The sequence below is a fragment of the Chelon labrosus genome, assembly GCF_963514085.1.
Source record: "Chelon labrosus genome assembly, chromosome: 1".
NCBI classification, from domain to species: domain Eukaryota; kingdom Metazoa; phylum Chordata; class Actinopteri; order Mugiliformes; family Mugilidae; genus Chelon; species Chelon labrosus.
Window position 1 is genome coordinate 14,585,954 of NC_140337.1, and position 21,754 is coordinate 14,607,707.

At 41.2% G+C, this 21,754-nt stretch overlaps 1 protein-coding gene across 1 annotated transcript in view; it reads right to left on the bottom strand.

Moving 5' to 3' along the window:
• Positions 1 to 21,754, bottom strand: part of kcnip4a (potassium voltage-gated channel interacting protein 4a) — a 125,727-nt gene that overhangs the window by 7,057 nt on the left and 96,916 nt on the right. Inside the window, exon 2 of the mRNA XM_084543633.1 lies at positions 1,613 to 1,737. Within this exon, the coding sequence (XP_084399759.1) occupies positions 1,613 to 1,737 (125 nt within the window). The remainder of the gene's footprint in view (positions 1 to 1,612; positions 1,738 to 21,754) is intronic.

The following is a 21,754-nucleotide window of genomic DNA, read 5'->3' on the forward strand; positions in this document are numbered from 1 at the left end:
GCATTTCGGTGCCCCAGTCACTCCCACTACATGGATATACGCTGATCTAATTATCTCCCGAAGGAATACAAATTACACAAAAGTTATATGGGTGAGTAAATGATCGTATTTTATGCCAGAAATAAGGTCCAGGTTGTAAAAAACAGTAGTTCCCCTTTAAGAGCAAGACGCAGACCCACAGGTATTGTGGTCGGTGCTAGACATATTTCTGGATCTAAAGCAAAACTCCGCTGCGCTACAAGTGAAGGACGAGTAAGGTGCTTTTAAAGTTTGTTGTCAAGACAAACTGCTTAATTCTCCCACCTGTATTAGAGGCATTTGATTTGGTTTGAAAAAGCTCAACACCAAGGACAAAGGGCCAAACTTGTCATCGTGGGAACCATGCCAGCTTCTATTAGTCTGGCTGGCCTTTAAAAGCTCCCCCTCATTCTGCCAACGTCACTGGGATGGGGCAAGACAAAGATGAGCTGTCTGACCCCGGGAGTTAAAAAATGAACTACACTAGGCTCACTAAGCTGTGATTTAAGTGCAATTATTCATTCTCTTTGTCCAGTTTGGACATCTACCTCAAGAACAACATCTCCATTACACAGATATGGTCTATAGATTTACAGCCAAGCTAGTGGTGCAGCACAGCTTTTTTTTTAAATGTCATGGCACAATAGATGATTGCAAAGAAAGAGATTACCAAGGAGACAAGATATATGTATTGCTACCTCAGGGACAGCTGGAAGGACCACCCAAATGATTAAGATTCATTATTAGTAAGCTGTGAATGTCAACAGAATGAATGTGACTGCAATTCAGCCAGCAGCTGTCGAGATATTTGTAGATGGCCCAATATTGTAGACCAACTGACCAATCAACTGGCATTTCTGTGCCTAGAGCTGTGCTGCTAGCATGGCTTAAAAAATGCAAAACAGAATCAAATTAATTGAAAAATATTGATGGATGTCTATAAACATATGTCATACTATCTTCCTCGGCATCAGAGGAAGTCAAGCTAAGTGCATGGCACAAATTGAAGGCCTCATTAGTACACTTCTTACCTCGCACTCTGTCTCAAGTGGAAGCGGACTAATGGGCAGGCTTTGCAGGGACTTGGCTGGGGCAGAGTGCAGGCTCAACAGGAAAGTGAAGCACCATGGGGATTCCACTATCACAGGACTCTTACTATCCTCTTTCATTGCCAGACAATTTGGGCTGAGTTAATTCTGGGCCATCTCATTACACCTCACACCAGAGGTGAGAATGGAGCGAGGTGGATTTATATGGGATGCTCAAAAGGACTTTGACCTGGATTGCTCATCGGTAATCTACCAGAGCAGATTCAAGGTTTGACCCAATTGTTCCTGACAGAGTTGAATCATTTCTAGGGTAAACAAAACTGGATACTGTAACATTTAGTCCAAGATGCAGATGATACAGTAAAGTAGCATTCCTCAGATGATTGATCATGTATTCCTACACAAGCAAAGGTCAACATGTCTTGCGAGTAGAAACACCACTCTCCACTAGAAAAGGTCATGAAACAATACATGTTTCATATTCAAGAGAGAACACAAGCCTATTAAGTTATCTGCTGAGGCTGCATGGTGGTCTTGTCACTTACGTTCTTGAAGCCGCGGTAGAGGATCTGTAGCTCCTTACGGGAGAAACGTGTCTGGGCTTCAAGCTGTTCCAGGCCCTCGGGGCGATGGCGGACTGCAGAGAGTTCAAGCTCATCTTCAACGCTGTCTGTGGAGGAGGAGGAGGGAGAAGGTCAGATGTGAACAGACGCTGGTAAGAGTCCTTGCAAATTGGCATTATGAAAAGCTGGAATTAATAATATTCCATTACAAATCTAAGTATCAACAGAAGCTAAAATAAACCTCTGTTCAGAACTCCAAAACATCAAATGTATGATAAATCCATTCAATTTTAAAATAATTTTTTACCTCATTATATCAGGTTCCTTTATTTGGTCTTATACAACACCAAACACAAATGTGAATGCACTATTCCTCTCAAAAACAAATATGACAGGGGAAGTAATTAGTGTTATTGAGACCCCAGAACACACAACAAGGAACAACAAGTCCTTGTGGCAGAGAACCTCTTCATGAAAGTGGGCAGCTGAACCCTGTGAAATGTTTTAATGGGCCTATAATGATGGCAGATGCTGTCTGGGCACTGTCACCGACTGCACTGTCCTCGCAGCACAGCGTTTGACTTGTCTTGTTGGCGCAGGGCCTCTCATATACCTGAAGTGTGACACACTGTCTAAGTGCCTCATTAGCTCGGCGGGGTCTTACTTTGGCCCACGGCCAAAAGGCCAAATCTTCTCACAGACCACAATTAACCTGCCGCCATAGAGAAAATCATGTGCATTCATAAGGGATGCTGGGTAATATTTTATAAATGGAAATAAAACAGCTGCTTGATCTCATCATTTCTGTCCAGAAGGTGTAGACTTACAGTTGTGTGTTAACTTCATGTTTATCTGCCCTGCTTTAACATCAAACGGCATATTTCGTTCACTAGATAATAAACGAAATTCAGACAGAAGAAAAATATCTGTGAATAACAGCACATCATTTTCCACAAATCATGTGTGCCCAAAGCCCATATTGAGTGTGTGCCCAAACACGGGGATAAGCCACAGAAAGGAAAAAAGCATATAAGACGACGGGAACAAACAACTATCAGAGACAAAGACAGAGAGAGCCTTGGAAGAACCACTTGCTTTGATTACTGGAGGATGGCTTTTTGCCTGTGGAGCATGGAAAGAGCCTCAAGAGTCGAGCTCTCACTCCGCGCTTGTGGACAATCTGAGGGTAACCTGGGAAATACAGCGTTAGGTCTTGTGGTTACCAAGGCAACTAACAGCCTCAACACATTCTAGGAAACTGGGCATGCAAGAGGTTATGGGGGCTATTCGAGTTCATACAGACTTAAGGCTACCTCTCTGGTTCTTCAGGACAACAACACAGTATAATGCGCTGTATTAAGATGGAAGCTGCACCAGGCGGGGTCAAAAGGAGACGAGAGATGACTTCTCTTTACGTTCGGCAGGCTTAAAAATCTCGGAAGTGATTTAATGAAGGCATGAGAGTAGTTTACATGTTCAAGAAAGGGTCAACTGCCAAAGGCTCCCTGTAATGGCAGAAAAGACATGTTTGGAAGAGAACTGGGTCGATGGCGGCATTTATGCTGCATATATCGAAACCTCCAGCTCTGCAACTTCAAGTATGGCATAAATACAGGTCATGAGTCTCTAGTTCACTGGGTTACATTACTTAGTAATGAGTCTCCTCACACGTTGTAGGTCATCAGTGTAAAAGACAGGGGTGCAAACGATATGCAGCCTGTGATCTCATGTCAGGGTGTATATCTCATCAGGTGACATCTCTTTTCACACATAATCAAGCATGCTGCTCGACAAAAGCGCTTTCCTCCTGTCAGTATAACAAAGGCAGTTTAGTATGAGACTATTTAGCCTATCTGAAGTATGAACTGATGACTGAACGGCGCAAAACCCTCTCTACTGTTATATGCAATATGTCCACATTGCCTTAAAGCGGACAAACCCATTTCCCCTTTCACTCTGGGCTATTCTGAAAAATTTAGTGTGAGGCTTGATGGCAGCGGTGGGTGTTAGGACGTGTCCTCGAGGGCAGCAAATCATCTGTCAATCATGCAGCACTTTATTACTGCGCTCGCAGGTAAAAATAATAATACAGGAGGAGCGCAGGGAATGTTTATAACTAGCCAACCAAACCGAACGTGAAGCTGGCCGATGGGAGTTGTAAGAGGCCGCTATAAACCTGGGCTATAAAGGGATGGAGTTGTAACAATTACATCACAGAAGAGAGGCAGTGAAAATTGTGTCATAAATCTGCAACCTGGTCTGGTTGGAAAACGGGCCATCTGCTGAAGAATAGCTCAATTTAAGAAATTAGAAACGGCAGCTATCATCACCTGTTAATGATACTCTGATAGCTGACAGAACAAGTTGCAAAGTAAACTTAAATACGTAAAAGGGTGAAACACTGGAACGCACAAACAACAGAGCAGATGGTTAAAAGCTCTGGCACATAGTGACCAACATTACTATAGCAAACTTCTCTGTGGATCTTTGTAGCTGAAGGCAGGGTTGATATTGCCCTCTATAATAACCCAATAACTTTGACTTTTAAAAGGATGAAGCTCTCATCCGTTCTCGTTACCTCCCTGACACACACCTTCCTAGCTGAGTGGAGACGAGACGTCTGAGTGCCCTCACTGAGGCTGAACTAGACAGATGCTACTTTTGTTACTTGGATATATTGGTCTTGACAGCACGGTGGCTTTATTTGGAAACATTACTGTACTGCAGAGAGTCACCTTTTCAAGGACCCAAGGACAAAGTGGTGGGCTTCAGTATGGGACTGTGTTTAGGATTCAGCGCAAACATTAAGACTGAAAGAACTAAATCACTAATACAATTAAAAGCACGACTCCCGATGAAAGGCTGAACCAATATGGAGGCAATAAAAACTGATCTCTAAAGTGGAGTAAAGCAGAGCTTGAGTGACACGGTGCTTAATCGGCCGGGAAAAGAGCATGCAGCCGCGGCTGTCTGATTAACTCTGACCTTTTATTTTATTGACAAAATTGATCTGATGTTTGACTTTGAGTGTGATAATGCAGAAAGTGGCTCACGCGGCGCCTCGGTGCCCCTACTCACAAAGGTCAAAGTTCACCATTTTGTGCTGTGTGCACTTGTATCCGATTTCCTAAACACCATAAATGGGTGCTGTTGTCCTGAAGAAGTCCAGATGTATATGAAAAAAGACCATTCTGTAAAGTCTCAGCAGTTCAGTCATTACGTGCACACACATATTGTCATGCCATACTTTTGCCTTCCTCAAAAGAAAAAAAAAAAACAACAACTTGACCATAGCGGTTTTCTTGATTGACAGCTGTTATAATAGCATGCTGCTCTGTTGATAGGAAATGTAATTCACAGCCACCTCTGAGCAACAAGCTAGCCATTTTGCCCTGCAGCATCGCACAGGAATGAGGCTGAATTCCCTATGAGGGTCATAAATAAAGAAAAATATCAGAAAAATGTAACTACCATGGGACACAGTTTAACTACCCTTGTAGACTGTAGCCATAAAACGGACTGCTACACACATTCTTCTTCAATGAGCCGACGAAGCCGCCAAAAAACGCACCCTGATAGATGAGTCTGAGGACAGTACCCATCAAAAAGAGTCCTGACTGATCAGTCATGGCTCAACTGCCACACTCCCTCAACGCTTATAATTCATTTATCTCAAAGGTAAGGTCAGGCTGGAGGGTAAAACCTCACTAGCCTTAAATCAATTGGATCCCTAAACGAAAAAAGTGGCTTGTAAATAATTGATATATCTATATGAGGAACAAACTAAAATGTATTCGCAGCAGGCCACACGTGGCTGCTTAAAATCAATAAATCTTGGGTTCATTCTTGTGCTGAAGCGTGCGCGCTTTGATGATCGGTGCTGCTGAGTTTGCTGCTTCTTTGTTGTGGTATGAGGGTATATGTACAATGAGGGCAACACACAGGCAAATCATGGCCTGGGGGACCATGTGGGACACACAGAGGTAATACAGTAAGTGTAAAAGCCCTTACTCAGTCATAAGATTTAAATTGAAAAGATTAAGTGGAGCTTCAGTGATGAAAGTTTAGGTTTAATCTGTGTGAAATTTGACGTTTTTAAATTCAGATGCTGATGGCATTTAACAGATCCTACATTTTGCTTCCTCACCATCCAGTGTTTGCCACAAAATTTCACGAGACCCTGGTGTTTTTTGGGGGGTGGGGGTATACTGTCTTAATAAAATTATTAACATTGTATGGGAAACCCTACCATCTGTCTTTTGGCCTTTTTCCCCCCAATGTCAAAAAGTGTGTAGCTGCACCTTTGCATACAACAGCATCATTGCCTTTTCTCAACAGCTTCTGTTAGTGTGTGAGGTCTTAACTTATAGAGCTTAGCCTCCTTCCTTTAGCACGGCGGCACCAAGAAGGCAGCGCTGACAAAAGTAGGCCACGACTCCAAGGGAGAACAACTTATCTTCCGACAGTAAGAGTTAGATAGTGTTACGGGCAGCAGCGCCAAGGATGTGAGCCTTTACAGCGTCAGTAGTGGTCTGATGATCTTTGACCAGGACTAAGCAGTGGCTCTGGGTTACAGTTAATGGCCAACTTTGTCTAATTGAAGTAGTCTCAGTGACCTATCTAAGTTTCACCTGCTTAGAATAGGAAAAAATGCTTCCACGCAGGTAACGTGAAAACCCGTTTAATAATGAAAAAGGTCATGCTGGGCTGTTTTGTGGGGAGTGGGGTTTAAACTGCGAGGCCACTTCAGACTCCAACATCATCACTAAGTTTGCTGACGACACCGCTGTTGTAGGACTAATCTCCCACGACGACGAGACAGCCTACAGGAGGGAGGTGTCCCACCTGGAGGACTGGTGCAGGGAGAACCACCTCCTGCTGAACGTCAGCAAAACAAAGGAACTGATTGTGGACTTCAGCAGGAAACAGCAGAGGGACTTCCATCCACTCACTATCTGTGGCTCTGAGGTGGAAAGAGTGGACACTTTCAGATACCTGGGAGTGACCATCTCACAGGACCTGTCATGGACTCACCATCTGAACACCATCGTGAAGACAGCCAGACAGCGTCTCTACCTCCTCAGACGTCTCAGAGACTTTAAGCTCCCTCTCAAGGTACTCAGAAACTTTTACACCTGCACCATCGAGAGCATCTTGTGTGGGAGCATCACCACCTGGATGGGAAATTGTACCAGGCAGGACTTCCTGGCCCTCAAGAGGGTGGTCCGTTCAGCGGAGCGGACCATCAGAACCCCCCTCCCCAACCTGCAGGACATTTACACCAAACGTTGCAGGTTAAGGGCCACAATGATCCTGAAACAGCCCAGTCACCCCGGACACTCTCTCTTCTCTCTACTGCCATCAGGCCGGCGTTTCCGGTGCCTGAGGACAAAGACTGAGAGGCTGAAGAAGAGTTTTTATTCCCATGCCATCCGCCTGCTCAACTCTGAGCCTTAACTGGACTTAAAATATCACTGCACTTTATTCATGTAGCTGCTTAATATTTAATACTGTAAATTTATGTACATATACAACTACCCCCCCACCCCCCAAGTTTACCAGTCTATATTTTTATCCAGTCGATATTTTTATTTTTATTCTCATTTTTTATTTTATTTTTTTTATATTCTATTTCTCTATCGGTGTACATTACACTTATATCGCTTACCTTGTGTGCAACTACTGTTTACTGTAGTAACTACTGTTTACTGTAGTACTTATATATTTTTTTACTACTGGCTGCAGGTACAACAGTACATTTCACTGTGCATTGTACTATGTATAACTGTGCATGTGACAAATAAAACCTATCTATCTATCTATCTAAACTGTTAAGCATGTGAAGCAAGACTCCTGTACATCCATGCTAGTAGTTCTGTGACGCTGCACTCACACCAGTGTGATGAGCTACTCAATAAAGGAGGGATGGACGTGACAAACCCTTTGCTTCTTCAACGTCATTATCAGGTTATCGCATATTACATACAAGCTACCTGAAATGATTCTTATCAGAAAACCGTCTGTATTATTGTACTGTATTGTCTTGCAGTTGATAAAATATATACATTTCCATGCCTAACCCAGAGAGAAATGATTGGATCAAGCATTTACATGGCTATTAGGTGCTAATATTATTAAGGTGTTACACCAGCCATGTCAATCCAATTGAATATTCCTTCTGATCTGGCCTTTTTTTTTTTTTTTTTTTTAAACACATTGCATCACATTTACCAACTCAACTACAGCGAGGCTTGACATCAGCAAGCTCCCAATGGCATCCCATCCTGCTGTCACTGACAAACTTAACGCCTGATCCAAACTCAAAACCGATCTTATCTCAGCCTGAGCTCACTCCTAATATAGCCTGTTCTAAGTCCTGGCAATACAACACAGTAAACCCCACCAGCAATCTGAGGGTATCAGGTTCATCACAAGGCTGTGCAGTGTCTACTGCGATCCATTTAAGGACAAAATATGTAAACGTAGTCACAAAAACAGGTACGGGTGATTCCAATGGCAGACAAATGGTCTGAAAGTTAGTTTTGGGCTTTTTTTAATATCTACGAGAAATTCAAATTGAATTTAAATTCTTCGGTTCCAGTATGATTTTATCATTCATCACTTTAGGCATTATCATACATTATCATAATCAGTAGTCATTTTCTAGGACCCTTTAAGTCCCTTCTGTGAGTGATTTTATCTGGCAGTGGACAGCAGAACTGCCGTCCCCTCTTTCTGCGTGTCAGTGTGACTCTTTGGTGGTGGTTTGGAATGGTTTCTAGATCAGAGGTAATTAATCACTCTAAGGAGAGCTGGTCTTCTTTTTCAAATGGATTGCACCAACTATTGTAGTAGACGCGAATTTCAAGATTTTTGCCCTTTTTAAAACTCCCTAGATTTGTTAGGATTGTTTTTTTAAAATGGTAATTAATATTGACACACTTATTTTGTGATAGTTGCTAGCACAAGAACATTTTGACCATCATGTCTCCCGCAGATCAGGCATTAAAGTCAGTGGTTGCCAGGTGTTAATCTCTTAACACCTTAATCTGTCTCCTGCAGAGCTCAAGGCAGGCAGTATAAAAGACAAAATCAGAAAACCGCTGCCTGTTTCATCAGCAAAAACCTGTTTTGCAACCATAGTTTATCAAGTCATCTTGTCCTGCAACACAGCTATTTGCTTTTACTCATAGAGATTACATTCTCCATAGTAACAAGAATGAAGAGTTTTCATACTGAGGTAAAATTCCTGATTCAACTGACAGCTGGAAAAAGCATATTATTTGATTGCATGGTGATGGAGATAATGACTGGCCACCTGCTATGCTGGCTCGTCCATACCTCTTTCGAATTTTGAATTTGAATGTTTCCCTCATCTTCCTAAAGGTCAGCTCAATATTAGTAACAGTCTGCAGATTGAACATTTGCCGAAGTCATTGTGCCAGTTGCATAATTATACAGGCAGAGCCTTTCGGCCCATTTAAATCTAACCCAAGAACCAGGAGATAGGAGGCTACTTTGTACTTTTGTTTTTGAGCGAAAAAGGGACGAATTGGACAGCCAGCAATTAACTGAATTAACTGAAATTACATACAGAGAGACGGGGGCAAGGGCGGCAGATGAGCAGCGTCTGGCAGCCTGTGCTGGCATAACTGGCACGATTCCCAAAAAAAAAAAAGAAAAAAGGCCAATGTGATTTCAAACTGGCCCGTTCGTCTGAAGTTACACCAAGGCTACGGGCACAAGCTATCTCCCAGCAGAATACTAAGAGGGAGAAGTGTTGTGTGGCCTTTTTGATTTATTACTCGAGTAATGCCTCTGCCAATGCTAAACATCTGCTTATAGATGATCCTCCGCCTCAGATGTATTGAGAGTCCATTGATGTAATAGAGATATACTGTATACATACACTTGGAGCATAGCCAGAATAAATGGAAAGATACGAGCAAAATATATCCAAAGCCTTTATAAATGCGGTGCCTCGGAGGAATGCTTTCATTGTGCTTCACTTGAATATACACAAGCTGCAGCTCTGTCTAAATTGGAAGGCATGTTTTATCTCAGGTTTTCAACTCCGCTGGAGCACGTCAACTTATATTCATACAGATAGTTATGTAAAACAGAATTGGGAGGCATTCGGACCAGATGGGAATTAGCTAATCTATACAGGTGCATACTGAAAAACAGACACCATGTGTATGGGAGAGGGTGCACGGCTCTCTGTGTAGATAAATATATGTGAGCAGCCCTATAGAAATATGTCAACTAATATGAGTGAAAAAAGGAATGGACAAGAGTTACAATTTAGCTCCCCTGCAGTGGCCTTAAGTGTAATGAATTTCCTCTGACAGGACCAAACATTTTCCAATGCACCAAAACAAATTATAGCGGACACCCAGAACACCAGAGCAGCCAACGGTGGATATCTGCTGATTGCATTTCTACTTTTGCAAGTGTTAGATCTGCAGACCCGAGTCAATAAAAGGAAAGTAATTTGAACACCGTCCCCACTGTGTAATGAGAAAGCATTTTATATCAGATAAATCAGACAGACTATGAGGGAGGTGGATACAGATCTACCATTTGTTACCATTTGGTGGGCGCAAATACAAATAAGCTCTTAAAGTAGAGTCAAGCGGGAAAATATGTCAATGCTGTTATTTAATAACAAAGCCTCTAGTTCCTTAAGGCAGGCAAGAAAAATGGCTCAGGATTTGGAATTGGTCTGTCTAAAAACCAACTGAGCACCACTGAGACCAAATGCGGGTGCCACAGTCCAGAATATGTATAACGCTGTATTGTGAATTTACATATCCTGGGATACTAGATCAAGTTTTGTGTCTTGTTGCCACTGATGAAAGGCAGATCCAAATAAATCTGAGTCCAAGGATACTGTGAATAGAGCTGTGTAAACAGCCAAATGGACTGAGGCCTTCAGGTTAGCTATTGCAAGAAAGAAGGCAAAGTAGCTCAACACAGTGGCTCTTTACTCGCAAAAACGAATGCATTAGGCATTTATGTCTACCATTAGTGCAATTAGCTACAGTTTGTATGCCTCATGGACGAATCGTAATCAGTTTAAGTAAGATAATGAGGACAGCAGTACGTTCTAGAAGCTAATTTTTCAGTGTTAGGATGGAAATAAAATGCTGTCCTTTTCTGTTGAGTGTGACCGACTGATCACTGACCGGTGATCTGGGAACTGGATGCCAAGGTTCTGTATGATTGAGAGCAGACTCTCACGGTGGTCATAATGACACACCATCAGAGGGTTGAGGCATTTATTGGACTCTTGGGGAAAGAGCAGTCTATGCTTTTAATTGCTATCATTTGTCACATGGAAGTGCTTTGATAATAGTCTGTCTCTAAGAAAACCTCGCTGCTGCAATGGGGGAAAAAAAGGCCTTTGCCCTTTCTACTCCAATCATTTTAAAGATTATAAGACGGGACAAGGGAAGAAGGAGGAGTTTCATCACACTTCAGCTCTAAAGTTGAGAGCTTTCATGGCAGCAAAAGGATGCTCGAAGAGGAGAGATTCTTTATGACTCACTTCCAAGAGAGTCGTCCTTATTCCAGCTGCTGACAGGAAACTTGCTACCAGTCACTCAGAAAAATGCATTAATGGATTAATGAATTTTAATTTGACAAGATAGGCAGTGTTTATGTGAAACATAACTCACATCAACTTTTCTCCACATAACCGTAGCTCAGCCAAAAGATCAATTTGTTGTCCAGAGTTGGTGCAATTCAACATCTGCGTGGAAAAACTGCTCCTGAAAATGACCAGGACTGAAAGAACACTGTCTGGATGGTGGATTATCTTTTTATTCACTGACTCTTTCTTCTCTGACAGGGAGGCTTTTACTCGACACTAGTGTGATGAAAAGCTGCTAGCTAGTTGTGTGACAACAAGATTTATGGTCTCAAACACCAGCCAGTAATATTAAATTAGTTAAAGTGATTTGTGTTTAAATATTTTCTTTTCTTTTGTTTATTCATTATTTGTTTACTTTTCAACATGGAGCCTCTCTCGAGCTTTTAAAATTGTAAAACTATTATTTGCTCTGCTGGGATTCTTGGTCTAACTGCTGATAATATGTGATACTCCATGACTTAGCCCTCCGCAGCAAGATGTTTCTAAACACTAAAGAAATATGTAATAAGATGGGGTTTGCTCTAAATACAATTCAACCCCACTTAAGCTTGATGACTTCCTTCTACTTTCATTACAAAATAGTATCTTCAATCAGTTGACATGAGAAACGTCAAACAAAAAAGACAATATACACCGAACCGGCATAACATTATGTCCTAATATTATGCAGGTCTCCCTTGTGCCTCCAAAACAGTTGTGACTCATCAGAGAATGGACATGGGCCTTCTGAGGGTGTCCTGTGGTGTCTGGCAACAGAATGTTGTTAGTGGGGGACTTTGGGTCCTATGGGTTGAGGAGAGGGGTCTCTGTGGGATGATCCCCACAGATACTTGATCAGTTTGGGATCTAATGAATTTGGAGGCCAGGTCATCACCTTGTGCTGTTCTTCATGTTTTTTTAGTTGTTCCTAAACTGTTTTTGTGTGTGTGTCTGTGTCAGACTGCATCCTGCTGGGGATGGCTGCTGCCATCAAGGAGTGTCATTGCTATGGGGTGGGGGTGTCTGGTCTGGTCTAGGTGGGTGGTACAGGTCTAAAAGTTTCCCAGCAGAACATTGTATTGTCACAAAATGGTCAATGTTATTTACTTCTCCGGGCATAATGTTATGCCTGATCGGTGTACAGACTTGATGAAACAATACAAAACATCCATGAAACAGAGGGGACATTAAATCTCCCACAGATTCATTAGCTGTACTCTAAGGTTTGTAAGGAATCGCTGCATTATGCATGAGAACCTATGTCCTTGGTTTAATTATGGAAAATATTGTCCTGGATTCATGTGGCTACATGATTATACATAGCTAATTAAAGCCAAAGTAGCGTACTGGTTTGTGTAGCCCCAACAGAAAAAAATAAAAAATTGCGTGCAGCTTCAAAGGTCTAAAGATGGTTGAAGGATTACATAAGATTTTATTCTTAAACTTGAAGCATCATTTTCCTTTATTAAATCTGAATGAGATCACAATAACAAGCATATTCATGTTTAACAGCTTCTAAAGATGATGCGCTGCAGAGATATTGTACATGATAGTGTATCCCTGCCCCACTACTATATGGTACAGGTCATTTAATTAAGAGCGCCTTTACGAACATAATCTGCCTCCTGCTCCCTCTCCCTCAGGGAGTCTTTAAGCACTGCAATCATCCATATCAGATCTTTGCCTCAAAACCTTCTGTCAAGTTTCTTCTATCAGAATGTATTATCTGTGATGTTTTCATCCAAACTGATTGCTTGATTGATGCTTTTCCTTGCCTTCCTGACTTAAATTGACAGGCTGGGTCCGCTTACTTTCAATAGCCTCTTTTGCTGAGCCTCTAAACACACCAGAGGGACCCGTAACTTAGGACGCTCAGGCAAAGGTTAAGTCAATCAAGCTGGGCTCTAAATAGGCATCATGGAAAATAGCCAAAGGGTAATTGGGTCAGTCGATTGTTGTCCTTTAAAATGACTGGTAAGTGGATGAACAATTACAGGTTGCAGGGGAGCTGCTCACAAAACACCTTACACTTCAGTACCTGTAACTGAGTCATTGTTTCTATACTTTAATCTTTTAAAGAGTAGCCAATTTAAATAATAAGATGTATTTCCATGATGAGACACTTCCAATTAAATTTACTGAACCGATTGTAAATGCCATCGTTTGAAATAATGAAAAAGATGCTAACTACTCCTGCTGACTCAACTTCCATGATGGATGTGTCGCTCAACAAGAAAAACAATCCCATAAAGATGCAGCGCGGCTTATGCCACATCCATAAAACAGTGTGTGGGAACTGAAAAAGTATACAATGCACTTAACAAAATGAGGACCATGCTTTCAATAATTACTTTATAATAAATACCTACAGAGAGAAGAAAGACATAAATGCTCAGACATACCCACACAGCAGTCTCGAACTCTAAACTCTAAACTCTCACCGTCAGGCCAGATGATATGATTATCAAAGACAGGCACGCCAGAACAGCTAGATCATAAATAAAGGCCACCTAACAGCAGCAGAAAGGTCATTCATAATAATACATCATAAAAATTCGACATGCGTGGTTGATGTTCAAAACCGTGAAACAACAGTTTTGCTAGCAGCAGCGAGGCTGTTTTGAGAAAAATGTTCATTTTCGTCATTTCATGTCAGCATATTAGTCTGCCAACATTTCGTAATTAGCAATAAACAAAGGTGGCAGCAAACCCTAATATTGGACACTAGGGATTTCCTGTTTATGATGCTCGTGTTGGTATTGATTCCGATACTGTGTCCATGTAATTGCACTTGTGAAACAGCACAGATACAACTGCACACAATGCCATATTTGGCAATGTGATCTTACTGTCTTGTTAGCTTTACAGGTGGCAGTAAGTCATGGGAACGCACCTCCAAGTTGGTTTGCACCTGCCAATAATCCCAAAAGAAGAATAAGAATGTAGTAAGCACAAGGCAGGTTAGCTGGCTATTAAGTAGCATCTTTAGGCTAAGAGAAGTGTTGCGTTACAGAGGCAGTAAGTTGGACGTACAGTATTAACTATTTTGTTTGAAGGAAATTCAGATGCAGCTCAACTATCCTACAAAAAGACATGCCAGCCTGCTGAAACTGCATGAGACAGTTAACTCACATGAGACACTGGAATTATTTGGGTCTGAATATGCACTGCTCACAAGAGGCCCCTTGGAAAAGATGGGGTATCGCAAGATCCATTTTGGAAATATGTTTTTAACCTGATAACGGTGTCAGTCATAAAACCATAAGTAAATCCTGAGGAGGTCATGAAAGTCTGAGCTGAATTTGAAGGCAATGCATGCATGACTGGTGGTGCTTGGGATTCAGCTTCTATCTGTATAATATCTAGTTATCTATGAGACATTTTCATTGAGATACTGCAATATTTCAGAGAAGCGGACATTGCCGTGCCTTGGACTATGCCAGTAGAACGCCTAAAAAACAAATTATTATGACATAGACTATACGTTATTTTCTTTTATGTGGATTTGGGTTTTACTGAAGTTGTCCCCAAAGCATTCTCTACAGCAGAGGTTCCCAAACTTTTCCACGCTAAGGCCCCCCAAACAGCATTAGCTTCTGGCCGAGGACCCCTTTGCAAACCCACAGACAATGCTACAAAATATAGAAACATCAACTTTTAGAATGTTTTTTCTTACTTCTATTCACTATTTAATAACTATTACATTTGTTTAGCATAAGTGCTGCCTCATATTTTCAGAATTTAGTTGGCCTGGAGTTCTTAGTTTTTTTGCAGCAGCAGTGTCCTCCACAGCAGGACTGTTGGTCCATGTCCATTTTGCGCAAGCTACACGCTAACTTGAGGAGCAAAGCAGCTTGATAAATGGTGCAAACCGCCAGGTCAGATATATCAAAATCATTATCATATTATTATATTATATTATTTTATATTTTATTATATTATGACAATGATTTAAAAAAATAATTAGATTAGATTTTACAATATGATTAAAATTAATTAATTATATTTTTTTATTTTTGCAATTGTTTTCTTATCTTCCCTCCAATTGTCTGAGGCCCCCCTAGCGCCCCCTGGAGGCCCCCCAGGGGGCCGCAGCCCCCACTTTGAGAACCACTGCTCTACAGTACCAGCCAGTTGACCCAATAAAGTAATACACTGTTTCAATAACCAAAACACGTTCAAAGTGGCAAAAACTGAAAATCAAGAGCAAAACAAGCCCAGGTTAGTGCCGGCACTAAGTCTTTCTGATGCCCGGTTATAAATTCGTATCAAGGACACAAAGAACACAAGAACCTTGCTAGATAAATATCAGTGCTAAGCAATCTCTGCGGTCTCAAACAATAACAGCAAACGGCAGGTCCAAACTGACACAGCGTTCCATCCTCATTCGCATAATGGTGGTTTTTTTTTGTGAACGTGTGTGATTGTGGGGGTATGGGGTTACGGCTGGGGGTGTTGATGTCTACAGCTGAACACGGAATAATTCATCATTGCGTGACATACTGATTAGTCTGCACTACATGAGGCTTTGCTCGGCAGTTTGCACTACTGCATCGTAGCAGAGTGCAAGCAGAAATGTAAATATGTTTGTAAAGGATCTGGGTTAGGGTGTAAATCCTTGTCATGCTGCAATGCATCCAACAGAATGAGGTTTGGAAACGAGAAGATAGATTTCTGGGAAAAACAACAGCCAAATTTCTAAACGAGTAATTCATTCTCTAACAAGCACTCTCATTACATTGTTTTACTTGCCAAGTTGAACGAACACTTAGCCAGCTGCACTGACATTCTAACACTAGCCTTGGGATAGATAGTAAGAATACGTGTGCACATCAGTTCAGCTACATTCATAATTAAACTCAAAGTGACGACTCTCATGCTGCTCGCCAGACCTTGCTCGTATTCACAGTAAAAGGCTCTGGTGACTGTGCACGGGCTCATGCAACAATCTTGTAATATTTCTCCAATATGGAAGAATGCCAGTGACGGAGAAAGGCTATTAAATTATTTTTCCAGGTCTGAAGTCCTTTTTTGTGCAGTATAAATGATCAGAGTGTTAAATCCCTGTAGGTCAGATCCCTCTCCGCTTGCAACGTGTGGTCTGCTATGACATGTTCTTTACAAAGGGTACAGTCTCTTTTTGCTGCCGGCCGACGCTATACTGTAAAGATCTTAACAGTGTAACATACATCCAGAGCGAGGTCTCAGCTCGCTTTTTTCTACGGTGACTCAAATGTTGCCAGTTCAAATCTGCAGTCCAGCTGAGAAACTCCCACAACATTTACGCCACAAAGGCTTTTAAGGTAAGACCTTTATCCCCCAGATGCCCCAGTGGAGCTGCTCAGGTGGCCAGCAGTGGAGGGATGTGATCGTACTGGGCAGTCCCCAGCTGTGAACATGTCTGACTGTATGAATGTTTAGCAGAGCGTGCACTTAAAGTAAAACACTGTCCCTGGATGTTTAGGAAAAAATAAACTAAAAAAACAAAAAAACCCAAACATTTATAGTTACTGCAGAAGACGACAGCTGCTACAACAATGATGCCATATGACTGTTGGGCTTATGTATAACAAATAAGCTGTGTAGTAGTTCAGTGTACAGATGCTGAATCCTGATCTTAGCACTGGCCATTCTCCAACGTAATTCATTTGTTTGTTCAACTTAGAAATGTTGGTCCTGCTCCAGAGATAAAAAACTATGACTTAACCAAACCGAAGTTGATTAATAATAAAGATGTATGAGTACTGAAAATGTTGAGTATAATAAATCCAAGACATTAACTTTAATTGTCAGAGATAAGAAGAAGACACAGAACAGTTAGATTTGCTTTACTTTGCTTTTCTCTTAAACGGGAGGAACTCACTGCCTGAGCTATTCATGCCATTTTTAGTACAAAGACATCATGACTAACATGCACTAATTCTTTACTAAACTCCATCAAGGTCAGCGTTTTATCAAACAACAACGAAAAAGTGGGAAATGGAAACTAGCAAACGTGCATGCTGAGAAATCTGAAACTTATGTTTTATCTTTAAATATGACATTTAGTTAACTACCTTGTCTGCTGTAGTTGAACAGACTTTTTTTTGAGAAGAATATATTTGCATTAAACCACATGAATAGATGAGTTGATCCCACTACATTCCTTTATGATGTTCTACAGTGTACCGTGGAGTGGAGTGAAAAAATACAAAAACCTCATTTATTACAAACAATAGTTACGGCCTAAATGCCAGTTTCTTGAAAAATTAATATAAAATAAACCGTTTTGAACAACTGATTGGACAACACAAGAAATTAGAAGACGTCACCATGGGATACAAGAGATACATGGCACAGTTTGTGAAGACAAATTGTTGAACCAGAGAAAAAGTTACATCCAGCTCTGGTGAACAGTCAATATATTTACTATTGAATGGATAAATAATTTCATGATTTATTTTTCAAGTTAACCCCTTGACGCCTGATTTGATTTACAATTAAATAAAAAAATAATTATTTGTGTTTGTGCTTTGAAGCTGATGCTAAATTAAGTGGAGATTGTTAATTTGTCTATAATACACAGTATAGATATAGTTTTAGGTATGATGCAAATTAGACAACAGGCATGAAATTACAAAATCGATATGTACAATATACAAATACATGACAAATTCAAATTACACACTATACACTATAACACCAACTATCATAATCCAATTTGAAACAGAGTTCAAGCGTTTCACTTAGGACTTCTAAACTTTAAAATGTTAATTCACAAATGAACTTCCTATTCGTTAGCTTCCATTAACCGGATGTAGTTCCCACTCCGACTGGTCCTACGAAAAACCAGTGCTTGCAAAAGGTTCCTAGGTATGTATTGAATGTGCACAAACTGACATTGGAGGATTACATGTGTTATTTCGGCTGCAGTCTGAGCGGAAGCAGTCCTTCGTTCCCTCTTTAATGTGACAGAGGTCCTAAAAAGTCAAATACGCAACTAGATCTCATTCTGTACTTGGTTTTGATTCAACTATCCATGCATTTTAACTTGAACTGGGATTTGAAATAATCAAGAAAATACTCAAAAGAACAATTAACATAATTATCAGTTGCATAATTGCATCTTTTCTGATGTAATGTATTTGCTTCTGTGGTTTTACTTTCAGTTTAGTTTCCTTCCATCACAGAAACATGCAACATGTGTGATTTTAATACTCCAACAGATCCACAACAATCAATCTCAGTGTTACTATGTTTAAAAAAAAAAAAAGTCTCATTTTGAAAATAATTTCAACCTTATTCTCAACCCCTCTTCCAATCCCCTTTTCTTCCCCTGAACACGGTTGCGATTGTACGCAGAACGTCAATACCTATATTGACTGCTTGTCGGATACAACAAGCTCAGACAGCAGATATTCTGCGCGTTATTGAACTCTAAAACACCTGTGTGGCATACAGATTACACCAGCAGGCATAAAGCACCCGACATGCCTGCTCTGATGTCTGTATCGTCTCACAGTGGCAAATAATCAATTTGATGTCAGCCACGTTTGGAAATGCAGAGTGAGAAGAACTTGCCACTGTTTAGCGAAGCATGTAAACTGTTACGCCGAGCATGAGGTCCACTGTTCCCCCAAATGAAAACACTCCTCCCATGCGCCTTTGAAATAACACAGCCACAGTCAATACAGACGCTAACACCTCCATTCACCATCTAAACACACCTCTCAGGTCAGGTCAGCTTTTTCCAGCTACCCCGTATTACACATGATCACTTCTCTGTGTGCTTATTGTCTCTCTGAATATGCAGCTTGAGACAGTCTGATTGATTATTCTAATTAGAAGTTACTAAGCTGTTGTTTGACGGAAAGTCTGGTTTTAAATTCAAACTGCTTAGTATTCTTCTCTATTTTATTTATTGTTAAATTAAACTGTGTATCTAGGCCTGACACCTTCTGTGCTAAGTGAACCTTACAGTGCCTGTACTTTATTACACTACGATGGGTCTCCCTCGGGTGTAAAATCACATGCAGATACTGGAGGCTGTAATATCTCCATTTGTTTTCTGAGCAAACTATATACGAGTAGAAAAAGAGAAAACACTAACCAATCACACTCAAAAGTATTAAAATGACAGAAGCCATCTCTTTTCTAAACTTCAGAACTTGTCTCTCAAGTCTTTCCATCATCCGTCCTTCCTTCTTCTCCCTCCAGTTACATCAAACATCTCACATTTTCTGGTTTACTCATGAAATGAGGCAATTCATCTGAGCCATTAATTCTTTCTTGCTTTGGTAGGATGCAATTAACGGTGCAAATTTTTAAATTCCTGTCTTGTTTAAAGAAGTTCTAACTACCACAGAGTAGCCTTTATGAGTCGAGACACAACACAAATGGGGAGGAAATGACTGAAACTGTATTAGCAATATTCACAACAAATTACATATCCATCAGCAAGCTTTTTTCTTTTTATTTGATTAGCGACTTCTACATCCTCTTTCCCCTCACATTTGTCTTTCTCTTCCTCATTTTCTCCGTCAGTGTCTTACCCTCTGAGAAGCTGATGAGCCCCAGAAGGTGCAGCAGCTTGATGGAAGCGAACACCAGTACCACGATGCCCACCGTCTGCAGCCCCTCTGTCTCCCAGATCGCATTCAGCATTGTTCCACCCTCTGCCCACTCCGTGCCACCATATCCCGACCCGGACCCGGAGCCAGAGCCGGCCTCCTCGCCCTCCGGACCGCCGCCAGGACCAGGACCTCCGCTCCCACCTGGCCCCACGCTCCAGTTCCCCTGCACCCACTCCAGTGCTACGCCGGCCCACACACAAGGGCCGGGTGCCTCCCGGCACCCACCTACTGCTCGTTCGCTCCCCAAATCCAATCTGTGTAAGGTTAAGATGGGTCCAGGTCAAGAAGCAGACAAGCAAGAAGTGGCCTCAGGTTTGTGAGAAGCCTAAAGTCATTGAAGGTCTCTCTGATCTCAGGAAGTCACTGAGAATATACAAAAGAAGCCTCAAAGGGGAAAAAAAGTCCACACATGCTGATCTCAAAGCTTCCCCTCTCCCTTTTTCTTTCGCCCCCTCTGCAAATGAGGGGACACGTGAAAGCTGTGGAAAAGCAGGGAGAGCAAACTCTGTTCTTCTCTGACAGTTTCTCGCACTGACTGCCTTGCTGCAAAGTAAAGGGAGGGAAGATGAGAGGGAGTGGATATGAGTGAGGGAGCGAGGAGGAGGGAGGGGAGATGAGACAGAGGCAGAGGGGAGGTGTGCTGCTAGATGAACACCATGTTCACATTAACTTCAAACACAGAAGCACAAATCCTGAAAGGCACCGAAAGACAGCACAGAAAGTGATTTTGGTAGAATTTAGTGCATGTTGCCTACTGTGTAGTCATATCATTAAATGGAGAAAACGTCAATGTCTGCAACCTCAAGAGGTTGCAATTTACTTTAATAAGTTAAATTTTTATGCTTCGACTTTCTCAAAGCATATAAGGCTGTGAAGGGTTTAATTTATAAGAGGAATAGGGGATGTCGGTATGTCTTTGTGGTACTTGCTAAGAAATGTAAAAGGACAGAAAAGAAGGAGAAAATGTTGATCACACCATTTCATTTAAAGGAACCACTTCTTTTCAGAAGAAGTCTGATTCTGTGGAGATGGGGTGAGGTGATGAAGAAAACCAGAGTGAGAAAGTCAGCGTGATTCATGTAGTCAGTGTCAGCGGCAAACGAGTGAAGACACCACCATCTACTGGTCCGGTGTAGAGCGTTTTAGTCATTATTTCATATGATCAGCCCCCAATAAAATAAAATAAAATACAGCTCAAAACGTAGAAAAGCAAAACTGTAAACACGATTTCTCTGCAACCTATTTGATTGTTTTGCTTTGTTTCCTGAGCTTTAATTCCATCTACGACAAAGTCAGCCATACATCACCGATCTAAATGCAAAAAGCCAACTTAATTACAATCATCAGGGCAGCGAAAGGATCCGTGACTCACTGCTTACTCAATTGCTCTATGATAAATGTTTGATACGTAGCAGCGGCTTTTTCCTGTGATGGAAAAAACCCATTTACATTCAGTCCATCTGCCGCTGCGCTTTTCTCAGCAATGCAGGATGGAAAATAAGGAGAATAATTTGGTTATTTTTCAAATCTTTGTGAATTATTTAGTAGGATGCAGTTTGAATGCAACATTCAGCAGGCACATCCTGATTATTCTGAATAGCTCAAGGCCATTTGCGGAGTCACTGGCACTGGACAGACATCCACAAAAAGTAAAATATCCACTAACTGACCAGTGAAAAAAGGATAATTTTGTAATGTATGCACTACTTTAAAAGGTAAACAACTGTCCTTTTAAAGTAGTGTTAGCTTGTTCTATGCTCTAGGTTTTAGGCTTAAAGTGGATGTTCATAGTTGTCAATCCATCACATACTTGTGTATTTCTTTAAGATATATTTATCACATTATAGTAAATTTAATATTTACTATAAAATTGTCATA